The following is a 14,487-nucleotide window of genomic DNA, read 5'->3' on the forward strand; positions in this document are numbered from 1 at the left end:
GGCGAGGGGGCGGGGCGCCGCGGCCTCGCGCCCCGCGAATCGGCCGATGCCGAAACCCCGCTACCTTCTGCGAGAACGCGCCGTCGCGCATGCGCCGCCGCGCCGCGGGCACCCGCAGGACGGACGCCTTCCTCCCCCGCCCCCGCCCGCTGCGGCGCGCATGCGCCTGTCACCGCCCGCGGCGGCCCGGAGCCAGGGGGCAAGGTGCGCGTGCGCGGTTCCGCGCGTGGCGGGGCGCCGCTAGCAGCTGGGCGAGGCCGGCAGCGGCCGTTAACGGCCGGACGGGGCGGCGGGCTGGGGGGCCCGAGCGTGGCGCGGTAACGCAGGCGAGGGCACTGCAGTGTTGTCCCAGATCTGGCGCCTGCTTCTGGGCGGGCCGCTGCGCTGCTGCTCGGGCCGCTCTCCGCGGCACGGCGCCGCCGGCCTGGCGCTGGGGCCCAGGCGGCAGCGGCAGCCCGCGTCAGCCTGAGCCGAGCGCCACCCTCGGGAGCTGAGGGCGCTCCTGGGGACGCGGGGATGCGAATTCCGTCACTCCCCTTCCCCGAGCAGCGCTTTAAAGGGGGGGGTGAGGGGAAGGTAAAACAGCACAACCCAGCGGTCACTTCACTCTTCGTTTTTGCTCTTGTAAGGGAGCTGCTAAACACCCGTTTGCCAGCTGTTAGCAGAGAGAGGGCAGAGGCTAAGAGGGAAGCACAATAAACGTTTTAAGATGCTTTCACAAGTTAACTTTAATAGCAGCTGATAGTTGCTTTAATTTGAAAAATACTCCAAGAAAAAAAAAAGTTATATCCCTTTTTTTAAAGTTTGTTCTTTGAGTAGATTAATACAACATGCTTTGACCAAAATACCTGTGTTAGCCTGGAATGAAACAAGGGAATACTTTTCTCAAGCGCTTTACAGATAACACTGAAAAAGTTCTCAAAGCAAACGCAGGCTCCTATACTGAACAATGTGTTTATAAACTGTACCACAGTCCGACAAACATTTTCTAGGTATTTCTCACTAAAATTAAAGAAGTCAGATAATCTTAAAGACTTTAAAAAAGTTTTAAAGAGGGCTAAGGGATCTGGATCTTAAAGCCGATTAAACTTTATCAGCCTTTCCTACTCTTTTACACACTTCTTGGAATATTTAGTTATCTTTATTGGAGAAGCTTCAAATTCAGCACCACAACTGAATTCTACTTGCAGCAGAGAATGCTGCTGACAGGGAAAATCCATAATGGATGAGAGCACAGTAGAGACGGATGCTTTAAATTGCAAAGAGGATGCAAGTAACTGGAAGAAAGAGCACAGTAACTCTATACAGATCAGACAGGGGTTGTACTCAAACATTTTTTGTGGTAAGTATATTGACCATCTGCACCCTGCTCAGTGGGTGCTGAAATACTTCATTAAAAGAAAGGGAAAAAAAATCCTTAAAGATTTAAAAATCAGTATTCTACCTCAGCAAAGCCTTCTGCTTTCTAGAAAGCCAAAGTACATTTATCAAAGACATTTACTTTAAAATCATACAGAATCAAACTAAAATCTATCAAATATAAGCAACATCTTCCAGATTCATACCGTTCAGAATTTACACTTAAAATTTCATCTTTCTGAGGGTGCAAAGAAAAAGTACTTCCTTTATAGTCTTCAGAGCAGCTGAAACATAGGCATAATTAAGATCTTAGCAACAGATCCAGGACTTATAAAGGTCAGCTATCTTCAGTAATCCAGCTGACAGTTCATAGCTATTTTAAATAAACTGAGGGTTATACTAAACTTCCATTTTTTTTTACATCACTTCTTACAACTCTTCAGTGAGCGTTCTGACAGATGAGCAGGTATAAAGAGATACACGAGGAGCATTAGCAATGCCCAGGTAATCATTTAATACACAATACAGGATTTTCTAGGGAAAGAAAAAAAAAAAGGGATGCTAATAGCATCAACTCATACAGCTAAAGCTGGTGATCAAGACTGTGGAGAACTTTAATTTTGGCATTTCCTAGCTTTTGAATACTTACATGCATTTAGGTTTCATAGTAAAGTGCTGACCAGAGAGAAACAGAGGCAAGATGAATGCCACAATCTGAAACTCATTTTGACCCAGAAAAGTTCTAATATTTTCCCTGCTATAGCTCAGTCTCACCAACCCACGACACTTAGTTCCTTGTCCAAATCCGTGTTCCAATAAAGACGCTTTCTTCTCCACAGTGCCTAGGCTTTAGAGGAGTGGAAGAACATGGGAGGTACTTCTGGTCTCAAAAGCATACCTGGCAACACAGTCATGAGGAAGTCCTGCTCTGTCCAGACTCCTAGAAAGCACAGTACAAACTGCACGCTGAACTTGGCTGTAAGGCTAGTAAGTATTATGACTTATTTGCTATAGTTCCTGAAAACCTTGGCATTTTCATGATTCAGTAAGTTTTATCATCTTAACAGCCTTTTAGGCCCAAAGGAGTGCAATTTGCTTGCTAGTATTTTGGGGCAAAAATAGTTTAAAAAAAAAAAAGAACCTGCTTCAGAGAAGACCAGTTTCCTGGCAGCTCCTGTTATCCTCAGCTGAAGTTTATGAAGATGCTTTGGAAGACTCCAGACCAAATTAAAATAATTAGGCAAATTACACACTAGAGAAAAGAAGCATTAAGTCAAACCCCAGGCTTATGGTATCCATTGCTGTCTCGAGCAATTTATAAACGTCAATCCTTTCATATGAAGATGGAACATTGCCCTGCTTAGTAAGGACTGAGACAACGATGGTGTTCACATGTAAGAAGCTGTTCATCCTAACTAGTTACATTTTAGTTCTGAGAGATGTTTCTAAAGTTTTGAGAAACAGCACACAAGTGAGTTTAAGAGATGCTCTCTTCCATGTTCCTAATTAAACTGTCATGCTTGGAATTAAGAGGTTGGGCTTTCTATCAGAACTATAATTAAAAGCCAATATTGGATATACACTGTCATTTATGCCATAGAAATACTTACTAATCATATGGAATATCACCAGCTCCAGAGACAAAAAAAAAATCTTCACTCTTCTTCTACTGCCATTTTATCATCCCAATAACGCTACCTCTAAATTTAGTTCAGAGTCATTGCTTACGCTAACTTTGTATTAAAATTTTGGTGTAAAACAAAAACAAAGGCAATAAAATCAGACTATTCAGTCTCGTAAGTTAGACATCCTCTCACTTTCAACTTGACTTACAGTTTAAAAGTTTTCTTCTTGTTAAAGCAGCATGATAAATATTGGATAGCAGAAGTAGCAGTGTACACCAATAACCAAGAACAGAAGCAAAATCAACTGATTATACACAAGCTTTAAACCCTTTGACAAGGTACTTTGTTGGAAAAGTTTGCTTCTGGCTTAGATGTTTCATCCAGCTAGGTATTCCTCCTTGTGAGAGGTACATACAGCTCATTGCAGCTTAAAGTAATGTGATTAAGATAAAATACTCTTAAAATCATAAGAAGTTCACTACAGCTCTCACCACCTTCCTATAAAAGGGTAGGGAGAGAACTTAAGTTATTCATCATATGAATTATTCTGTTTTATCTTCATCCTCTGCAGCATAGATAGCTTGATTCCTTCTCTTAATTTTTTTCATGCCACTGTTCCCATTTTCATTACAACCAATGCGCTTTAAAGATCTTTCATTCAAGCTCTTCTCTTCAGTCTGCTTACTCGCCCCAGATTTCTCCAGTTCCTCGTTATTGGAGTCCATAGCATCATCCGATGATACCACCATGGAATCTGGCATGATTCTGATGTCAGAAAAACTTGCAGAGAAGTCAGGAGGATGATCAGGGGAAGGATCTACAGAACACGTACTCAAGTCCTCATCACCACCTTCTTCATCCAGCATTATTTCATCTGGGTTAATGGATGAAAGCCCAGAATTATCTGTATTATATTCACTGGGTTCCTCTGCTGACCCAGCACTGTCCATCTCCTCTTCCTCCTCCTCCTCTTCATATTCTCCACGTACTGAGTCCTCTTCTTTAGCTTGCTGGATCTTGTCATTGATGTCAGTGAGGCCAAACAGGGCACAAAATTCAGTGGTCTGTGGATTGATGGTATGAACTGGTTCTATGTGTTTTTGGGGCTTGCTGGGATCATAACAAGCAGCTGTCAATGTGAAGTTACAGGGAATTTTGAGGTTATGATTCAGCTCTTCTAACACTTCTTTGATGGCTTCTTCTGTAACACTGTAATCCCACCTAAATAAGTGTATAAAGTTACCACAAGCGCAGCTGGTGAGTATTTTCTGTTCCTACTGCAAAGAAAACTCTTAAAATAATTAATTCATCTAACCACAGATACCAGACTCCTCAAATGCTTCTTCAGAAACATATATTACCTTTGGTTAATACTGACATTACCCTCTCCCTCAAGGATTTGTATATTATGTCGCACACCCAATAAGCATTTACTATCCTAATCTAGGAATCCAGCCAAATTTTCAAGATCATAAGCGACCCCCCGCAATGGTCATATCCAAGATTAAAAAAAAAAAAAGTAACTGCCCATACAGAGCAGTAAAGAAATTTTATTCTCCAGAGCACAGCTCGTCACCAGCCCCTTTGTTTTCGAAGGCATTTGTATAGTCCTGAAAAACAGGCTGCAGAACAGACAAATATAAGATAAGCATATTTCCAGTTCAAGAAAAAGCACACTCCACTCTCTACTTCGTCTGCTACTTACTTTGCATGGAGGCCATTATTTTCAGGCATATTCCATGAACTCTGAGTCACATTAACAAGACTGTTGGTAGCCTTGAGGACTGCAATCCACTCAGCATCATATTCCAGGGACTCACTTGCATTAGGATCATGTTCTATGTCTATTATCTTTAAGAAGAAAAATGGCAAAACAGATGAATTATTTCTCGACAGAAATAAAGTTAGAAGTGTTACTTCAAATCTATTCAGATTAGCCACAACTGAGCTAGTCAGCTCTGATTTTAAGTGATCTGTAAACCAATTCAACCTTTTAAAGTAGGTTTAAAATTGTCCCAGACAGTTTAAGCCAGAGCTGCACACAGTTGGATCACCAGGCTGGTGGAAGGAAGGCAGGCAGGCAGCAATCCTCCAGGCCAGATTTGCTATAGGAATTTAAATGCAGACTAGCACCCCAGCATATATTTTCATAGCAAAAGCCTACCCTCAGACTCTCTCCCAACTCCAACGACATCTAGGGCAAATGGATCCTACTACACATCCCAAGAACAGGTAATGAATCATCTTTCTTTTAAGTTGACAAAAAAAAAAAAAAAAAAAAAAAAAAAAAAAAGCTACTTTATGGGAAGACTACTAAAATGCTCAACTGTCTTTGAAGAATATGCTGTAGGCAGCTCCCTCTCAAAGCAAAGGAAGTTAATTTAAGCAGCTTTACAGATGTGAGTGCAGGCAGCACATGCAGGCCATGCACATCAACATTGCTCTGCTCTTGGCAAGTTGTCTCCTATGCCAGTTGTAGCCTTGGTTCACGTTTGTGACATAGCCTTGCACAGAGCGCATTCAAATAGCCTAACCTTGAAGCAAAGGCACAGCTGGTATACAACTGGCACATCTCAAAGGCCAGGCATCAACAGTAAGATATTTTTGAATCACTGCTGGTGTCAATCTTTCAATACCGAGACAAAAAGCTGTAGATAAACTGACCTATGTTTTGGGGTTACCATAATCCATACTAATTTCACCCTCAGAAGGCAGGAGCATAAAACTGCCTGGGAGTTTATGGGTTGTTGAATGCAAACCTTGCCACCACAGGCATTGTTTGAGCTAATGGACTGGGCTGCGGGAAAAACTTTGCCACTTTACTGTTTCCAAACAATATTCTTTACTGATTAGGACCTTTGTGTAACCTCCAGGCTAAAACCTCATTCGCAACTTATCTTATTCATCCATTCTAGTCCTCTACTTGTACAGATTCTCTTCCCCTTTGCATGCTGAAGGCTTGATGCTTCCCATAAGTGAAACCTAAACAAGTAATGGCCTTCAGGCACCTGCAATAGAAAGGCTCTTCCCTCTGAGCAGATATCCCTTCCCTATACCACCTCAAGCTTGAAAGCTGGTCTCTTAAAAACAGTTAATGAGAACTGTGCAGTGCTCCCAAGGGGTCTCACCCTGACCTTGTCTAGGTGAAATTTCACCCATCTCTCAGTCCCTACAGATTGACCTATGAATTATTCTTCATCAGCAAAGATACCATAAGGATACTCCATTTGACACTTCCCATTAAAAATCCCCATAAACTAGATCTAGCTGCTGCCCTTCCTAGCCAAGATACACTCCAAACAAGGAAGTATAGCCATGCTTCTAGGAAGTTTCTTCAATTCCTGCTGGAATCCATAGCACTGAAAGCAAGTTACAGTACTCAACCTATCTGAACTCATCTCTCCAGATCCCTCTCTGACCCAAACTGGTAAAGAAAAGAAGCAGAATAGCCTCAAGACACTTTCTTCTTATATTTGACATTTGTCAAAAGTGCATGAGAGGAGATTCACTTCAAGATAAAGCCCAGCTACTTCTCCAGTTAGGTCAACTACTTGTTGTAAGGCAAAAAAAGATGGTAGGAATAAGCAAACACCACGCCTGCATGCTAGGGCCTATGGTCTGCTTGGTTCAAGGCAATATTACACAAAAACCATTGCACATGTGCACCAGTCCTAGTTTCTTTCCAAATACCCCATTTATCAGAACCATTCCTCAACTTGTATCTCAGCACACTTTCTGCAATCCAGGCAAGTAAAGTACTTCAAAAGTAAAAACCCACTGTACATGGTCATCACCTGCAGAAAGTCTCTGTGAGGCAGACACTTATCCAGAGCCAGAAACTTTGTTGCTTTTGGTAGCTCTTCTTTGGAGGCTGTCTAGGAAACAAGCAGTTAACATTGTTATTAATATTTATTGAAATAGGACCATTTTAATCAAGTTATGTAGAAAGATTTAAAGGCATAATTAAGACAGAAGAAGAGTTTCTGAAATAGAGAAACATTATGGATATAACAGAGAGATGGAGGGATAAAGAGAAACAGACTTCAGCAGAATTCAAAGAGGAAATTGGATGTAGATGTTAATAAGATAAAGCAAGAGCCACAGGTCTCCCTCAGCCAAGGCAGCTGAGCATACTTAACCTTGATGCTGAAAGAAAAGCTTTAACAAAATTAGAAACAGACTTGTTGAGTCAGGAAGGTCTAGAGTTACAGTTTAACAAGCAAATAGCTTGCAAATAGGAACAGCAAGTGACACAACTTTCAGGAACAACTTAAATCAGCCAAAAAAAGTCTCAACCTATGGGGGCTTTTGGCTTCATCTCAGCAGCCTGAAGAACTTCATCTGCCAAGCCTTACTTCAGGCACCCTCCCATTCCATTTAACCCACTGTCTTCTTCTGAGTCACTTGCTGCCTTTCTCTATCACTTTATTTCAAAGTTGTCTCCTTTCCCAATAGAGTGATTAAAAGGGAAAGTTTACTGTACATTTAAAAAAAAAAATCAGGAAGTTTCAAGTTCAGTGGTTAGCTTTTTCATGCTGTCCATGAAGATGAAATAGTCACACCATCAATTCAAAACATCTGTTTTACTTGCATAAGCTAGTAGTCTTAGGACTACTTAATGTTTTAGGGCTTAGCAGCTGAGCTTTAGTAACTGAGTGAAAACATTAAGAACAGTTGTTTTTTCCAGACATGACTACCTGCATTAGAACTCCTAAGTGCGCTCGGGACACATACTTTCTTGATTCTTTCTTTACCTGGTGTTGCATGAAAGCTGCAAATTTAACATGAAGATGTGCTGAAAACCAGTAAGAGGGTTTCAGATACTGCAGAAGCTCTGAAGCAGCAGGGCTTCCTAGTGTGTTGCTCTCCACTTCTTGACGGAAGAAGGATTTCATTTTAAGAAGCTGTTTCTTGTTCCCATAGTGATATATGCTTCTTGGCCAATCATGCGACATAAATATATCCATTGGACGCTTTAGCTAGTGAGCCAAAGATGCATACAGAATAAATAAAACACATATTTAGACCAAGTTTCAAATTTACACAGCACAAAATGGCACTTGTGTAACAAGCGGGTGTTCTGTCTCAGATCAGATAAAAGTGACTAAGAGCCTCGCTTTTTAAAGCGATGAAGTTATACCAGTAAGCACAATCTTCCAAATGGTCTTTGAAGTTAAAGGACTCTAGTCCCCACTGTTTGTGCAACACTTTCTCAAGACAGTCAGTTGTGCTTTACATACATTGCCTTACAGTGATGTTCTGATATCCCTTATAAGTGTTAGACATTCAGAATACATGCTTGAAACTACAGCTGTGGACAAAGTTCTCTCCGCACTAAAGTCATCATCTTCCTCAGGAAATTTAAGAGATTTGTTTAAAGGGAAAATGGCCACACATGATGTTCCTCCTCAAAGGAGGCAGCAGTCTCAATGAACCAAGTACACCTTGGTTCAACATTCAGCATATTTTCGTCAGCTGTATCAGACCTCATCTCTAATAGAAACCCAAGTCCAACTGATATGAAATTCACAGGAAAATGCATCAACCTCTTCACAAAAAACAGCAAACCTTCATCCATCTTCAGCAATCGTCTCTAGTGAACACTTCAGTGTACAATTGCAACCTGAATAATCCTTCACAAGACGCTTATAAAACCATGCATTCACACTACAATCTCAGCCAAACAGAGTAGTCTGTTGTGACAGAGCAGGGAGTAGTCCATGTCTCAACCATAAAGCTAATCTGGCCTTTGGGCTCCTAGCCCTGGGTCAAAAATACTTTAACCACAGGAATTTGGCATCTGCTCATGCTGCTGGTTCAACTCCTGCATATTTTGGTTAACTTTGTATCAACCAGGCTTTATGTTAGACAAGATAGTACCCTTCTTCCTACATATAATAGAAACTTAGAACAAATGCATATACCTGGGGTACTTTTCATGCTGTTAATTTTATTCCATTTGAAACAAAATACCTCATTCCTGTGCCTGACTCAGATCAAATTTGTACTACTAAGCAAAGCATTGGAACAGGAACAACTGCAGAATCACAGTTCACATAAATGGGTCTGTCAAAATTAGCAAATGTTGAAGAGAAATCTCAGCTATTTAATAGTATACTGTTCAGAACAGCTTTAACATCTTGTTTCTAAATTAATGAAAATCATTATTATATATCATTTTTCAAAGAAAAAAAATCACTAACCTGCTTGAGTTTGAAGACTTCAATGTTCCTTACATGGTAAGCACTTCTTATTGTTTGCTGGTTGTATGGTGGACATTCAAAGTGGCCTGAAACATTTAAGAAAGAATAGTCACCTGCATCCACAGTTCCCTCCTAACACTGCTGGTTCTTGAGGTCATACAAATATACAGTATACAGTAATCCAGTTTCTGAAACAAGAAAATGGGAGTTTGACTCCAACACTTGAAACCCATAAGTCTTTCTGCTGAAGATCCTTGCTTCAGAAAAGTAGAGTGCTTTATTCCTGAAGGAGGCTTTGCACCACTCAGGCAAGATAACACCCTTCATTACTTCGCCATATCCCTTACCTTCACAGGTACGCCAGCACAGCCATGTGCCATCACATAGAGAGCTGATCACTGCACGGCCATGCAACATAGGTATCTATTATTTGAGCCAGTTCACAGGGCCACACATCCAAAAATGCTGGCACAGCCAAATAACATACAAGAACAAGCAAAAGACTGACATTATCTTGGAGAAAGCACGGTGCTTCCCCCTATATGAGGGATCAATGGCCAAAACATAGTCAGGCCACAGCATTTTATTTGGAAGAAGTACAAGCTAAAAGATCATGAGGCGCTGCATGAGATCTGACTCCCAAACTCAGGTTACTGATGCAATGATTTCATGTGTTTCTTCAAGGACCAAACATGAAAGCACAGCTTGCCAGATTCAGCAGCAGCTTAAAATGTCATGCCTGGAACTGTCCACAGGCAATACAGACTCTAGAAGGGCAAACATGCTCCCTTACCAAGGGGGATCTAGTCCACAAGTTTGTCTTGATACAAGAAAATCGAATGTCTGGCAGAGCTCCTACATACTCTTAAGGATGAACAGCAAGATTACATCTTTCATAGCTAGCACTATCATGAAAAAGTCTCATGATCATATCCCATGAGTTACATTCAGGTCAGCAAGATGCCTACTTGATGATGACAAATGTAATTCGCATTAATGTATTAAATAGAATCATCAAGTGTTTCAGAAAACTAGTTCATTACTTTGCAGCATGAAAGCACCTGCAAAGTTTCTCTGAAACAGTATCTTAGGAAAGACAGCATCACTATACAGTAATCACAAATAATAAAACATTATGCCATATGTTGAGATCAGAAAGACAAATCTATCTTCTGCTATTTGCTGACACCAGCTAACATTTGTGATCAGACCTCTGACCACCCAGGGAGATCCTTCAAGGGAGGGTTCTTGAACACACCTACACATATCTGGGGGAAACAATCTGACACTAAATCTCATCTCAGGATAGCACATTTGTAGATACCACACTGAAGTTGCATGTTTTATGCAGAAAAAGTTAAACAGACTTGCATTAGATGCTAAAAAGGACACTGCCAAGGAAGAACAAAGACCATCCCAAGTATAACATTCAAATGGCACAATCGCTTCCTGCTGTGGTTGGCAGGCAACTACTGTAACGCCTGCCACCTCCAGAAAGCCACAGAAATCCACATGTAAAGCCAAGGGAGGTTTCCAGCGTCAAGAGCCAGTGCCCGAGATACGAGAGAAGGAGCCAGAGCCTCCCACCGCGGCCGAGAGCCCCTCCCGCGGCCTCCCCGCCGCACCTTTCCGGTAGTCGTGAGACTTGAAGATGCCCGAGATGCCGCCGATCCTCACGCCGCGGAACCGCACCACGCCCGCGTAACCTAGGGGAGACGGAGGGCGGCTCGTCACGGCGGGGGCCGAGCCATGCCGGGGCCAGGGTCGGAATACCCGCGGCCGGCGCGGCGAGAGCCGGCAGCCGAGCCCTACCGAGGTAGTAGATGTTGGGCGCCACCCACCCGCCGTACGGCAGCTCCTGCAGGTGGTTGGACGCCTCGTGGTTGCCGCCGATGAAGATGGTGAGCACCGGGGCCTTCCTCTCACCGGAGTAGTACCTGCGGGGACACGACACCACTGTAAGGACCGGGCCGGGCCGGGCCGCGGCGGGACCGGCCGCGGCGGGGCGGCGCTCACCGGTGGAAGGTCTGCATGTGGCGGTATTTGGCGGGCACGGCCATGCAGCGCAGGTCCGCCTCGTTGCGCACGGCCTGGAAGTCGCCGCAGCAGAGCAGCAAGTCGGGCCGCACGTTGTGCCGCCGCTGCAACAGTTCCAGCGTCTCGTACATCTTGTCCAGGGCGCCATGGCAGCAGCCGGCCACCGCCACCTTCATGGCCGCTCCGCCGCGCGCAGGCGCCGCGCGCGCCTTTCGCGTCGGCGCCGCGCCCCGCCGCACCCGCGCAAGCGCAGGCGCGCTACGGCCCGCGGGGGTGGCGCCGGTAGGGTGAGCGCGGGCCCGCGGCGCGCGCAGCCGGAGCTGCACGGGCTGGCGGCGCCAGCGGCCCGCGGCGCGCTCTGCGCCGAGCCCCCGCGGGGGCGGGTCACGGCGCTCAGCACCAAGGTGCTGCTGCCGCGGCGCCGGTTCGGCACCAGCACAGGGGTAGCACCACGGTCCCTAACTAAAAGTCCGTCTCTACATAGGCCGCAGAGTTCTGGACGTTTTGATGTCCCGGGCAGTGGGGCCCAGCAGAGGGGATGCAAACTGCGTAACGGGATCCTGCGCAATCCCCACACACCACAGAGGCCACGAGGTGCCTGTGTCCGCGGGTGCAGCCAGGGCGAGCACAGTACAGACCAGGCCTCTTCTGCACGCTTCGCGGCCTCGGCAAGGAAGCCACAACAGCTTTACTCGTTTCTCGTTGTGTGGCACAAAGGCTGCAAACGAAGCCGTAGCGGAGCGGTTGTGGCGGTGCAGAAAGAGTAGTAGCTGTGCGTATTTTATGCCAATAAAAGAGTGGCTATGGCTTTGCAAAAGACATACCAATTCTGCAATACTTTTGTCCCACCAGTTCAGCATCATGTAGGCATGTTTCTACATTTCACATTTTACACATACATTTTACATTTCAAATACTGCTTTCTTATACCTTCCTAAAAAGCAAGGACAGAAATAGCTCATGGTTTTACCAGTACAATGGCATACAGGACACAGTGGGAAACTGGACCTCTGTCCTTTTACTTACAGGACGTCAGACTCCCTGTTCTGCAGAGTACCAATTTCCTCATTTTCAGGGGCGGCAAACTGGATCATAGGATGGTATTTGTGTGTCATATAATAAAACCACTCCAGACTTTTTCCACTGTTTTTTTTTTAACAGTCTTGAGGGATTGAACAGAATTACAACATAGTTAAACATTAACTTGCTACTACTTACCCTGTAATCATGGAACTAAGCAGGCATTCCTGTTCCCCTACAGTAGCAGGCATTGAACAATGGCTTCTCTTTTGATACTAAGAAAATATGAGTGTTCTGTAAGTATTTCATAATTTCACAACATTGGATTACTGTGTATTTCTTGGGGCTTTCATCCAAGCCCAGCTGAAGTCAAGCAAAAAGTTCCCCTAGCTTTAGATCCCCACAGGTCTTTGGAGTAAAAAGTCACACAGAAGTAGTCTTAGGAAAAGTTAGCTCTTCTGCTAACTTTGCTGACACATACCTGAGAATGTTGTGAGAATTCAGTTTGCCAAATCATCTCCTGGGAAGGCCTTCCAGCGTCTTTTGGAAAACACAGCTGCCCCTTGCAGTTGCCATGCCTCAGACTTCCTAGAGGGGTCAGGATGGGAGACAGAGAGGCCCGTGAATCTCTAGAAGATCCCATCCTACCTTCTGGCCATCTTGGGTGGCTTTCCAAGATTGCCAGCAGCTGCCTCCCAGCTCCACTTCTTCCAGCAGGCCAGACCTTCGCTTTTCCTTTCCTGAGACAGCCCTTCGTCTCCCTGTTTAGCCAACTTTGTCAGGCAGATTCCCCAGAGTCAGGCAAGGTATGCTTATACTGTAATTGTAAATCTCAAGCTTTCAGCTTGGGCTTGTTTCGCATACCCCATGTGCCACTTATCCCAACCGGTGCACAAGTGAGCCTCTGTATTTTCTTTATGTTGCAGCATTTTAATATTTGTACGCTGTTTATTATGCATCCCTAATTTAACTGCGGGTGATCACTGAACAAATCTGCTCTGAACTTTCCACAGCAGTCAGACCACTTTCCACTAAAGTCAGACCCTGTGGAGGCAGCTCTGGTCTGTGACGTGACCGATGTGCAGCTGTCTTCCAGCATGTGACTAATGCATTTGGTTGTTAATTGGGCTCTGCAGTTCCCAGTCCCTTGCTCTGATGTGCTTGCGCATGTCTGAGCGCCTGACTGGATGTGCAGTCTTACAACAGGGGACCTGCACTTCTCTGAAGTGACTGAATGCATGTCCTATCCTTCACAACAGGGGAAGCAATCGTGAGGCCACAAAGGGAGAGTCTCAAGAAACAGGCTTGGATCAGTGGATTGTTCTGGTGGGAGGTATTTGGCCTTTTGGCTGTTGCCTGACCACACTGATCAGTAATGTTTCTTTCCTGAGCTGACTGTGGTAATGTGGCCATGTAAGTAATTCAGCTTTTCTCTCCAGGGGAATGAAGAAGAATGAAAGGCATCCTCGCTGAGGACGACTGGGTTGTTTCCCTCACCTCTGGAAATGGAATGACAGATGCTTTTGGTCACTTTTCCTGCCAAGTGCTTCCCAGCTCCCAAGGATACACTAAAATGAAGAGGAACAGCAGAATGGAGCCAGTGGGAGGCACCTGGAGCCAACTTTTGGGGTGAGATGGAGTGGCTGAAAAGAGAGATAGAAAGAAGAAGTGGCGGGAGAGAGCAAATACATGTGTTTGTGAAGGAGGAGGAGATGTGCAGTGTGAGAGACGAATCAAGTATGTTCAGCTGAGAGTTTGAGTCATAAGCCTTACCTGCAACGATGCTTTTGTGCCTCTGAGCGCCTCCTCCCCCAGTTTTGTGTCTGATCATTGCAGCATAAAAACACAACCTGCAGTGCAAAACACCCTCTGTCAATGCAAGGCCTGCTCTGGCCCTAGCTGCTGTGGCACAGCAGCTGCCTTCCCTTCTAGTTGCGCTTTGGCTGTCCTCCCTCTTTTTACCTTCTCCTGGAGGCACCCATCACGCTGTTTTGCTGCAGGACACTAACCGCCTTGAGCCACGAGGGTTGCAAACCTGCAGAAGCCAACCGACGAGGCAACCTAGTTGCCAGATTTCACCAGTAGCTGAGGCAGAACAAAACCCGCCACCCAGGACGCCACATCCTGGTGGACTCGGCGCACTCCCTCCGAGCACGGCTCTCGCAGGGACGCAGCGAGGGACCTGCCAGCCCCACATGGCCCCAGGACACCTCGGCGACGTGGCCGCCCGCCGCCTCGCACCG

The 14,487-nt window shown here is 45.1% G+C and overlaps 1 protein-coding gene across 2 annotated transcripts; it reads right to left on the reverse strand.

Moving 5' to 3' along the window:
* Positions 1-710: 710 nt before the first annotated feature.
* Positions 711-11,437, reverse strand: DBR1 (debranching RNA lariats 1). 2 transcript variants are annotated; one of them, XM_085303915.1, is made up of 8 exons: positions 11,204-11,437; positions 11,000-11,124; positions 10,813-10,893; positions 9,188-9,273; positions 7,739-7,963; positions 6,779-6,859; positions 4,690-4,835; positions 711-4,205 (listed from the first exon to the last, which is right to left on the reverse strand). In XM_085303915.1, the coding sequence occupies exons 1-8, from the start codon at positions 11,398-11,400 to the stop codon at positions 3,527-3,529; spliced, it is 1,620 nt and encodes a 539-aa protein (XP_085160041.1). In that variant the 5' UTR covers positions 11,401-11,437; the 3' UTR covers positions 711-3,526. The 2 variants fall into 2 exon arrangements, with proteins under 2 accessions (XP_085160041.1, XP_085160042.1); XM_085303916.1 differs by having other exon boundaries at positions 11,029-11,124; positions 11,204-11,419.
* Positions 11,438-14,487: the final 3,050 nt, after the last annotated feature.

This window comes from Rhea americana, unplaced genomic scaffold (genome assembly GCF_003343005.1).
Source record: "Rhea americana isolate MKP2758 unplaced genomic scaffold, rheAme1 scaffold_200, whole genome shotgun sequence".
Classification (NCBI taxonomy): Eukaryota; Metazoa; Chordata; class Aves; order Rheiformes; family Rheidae; genus Rhea; species Rhea americana.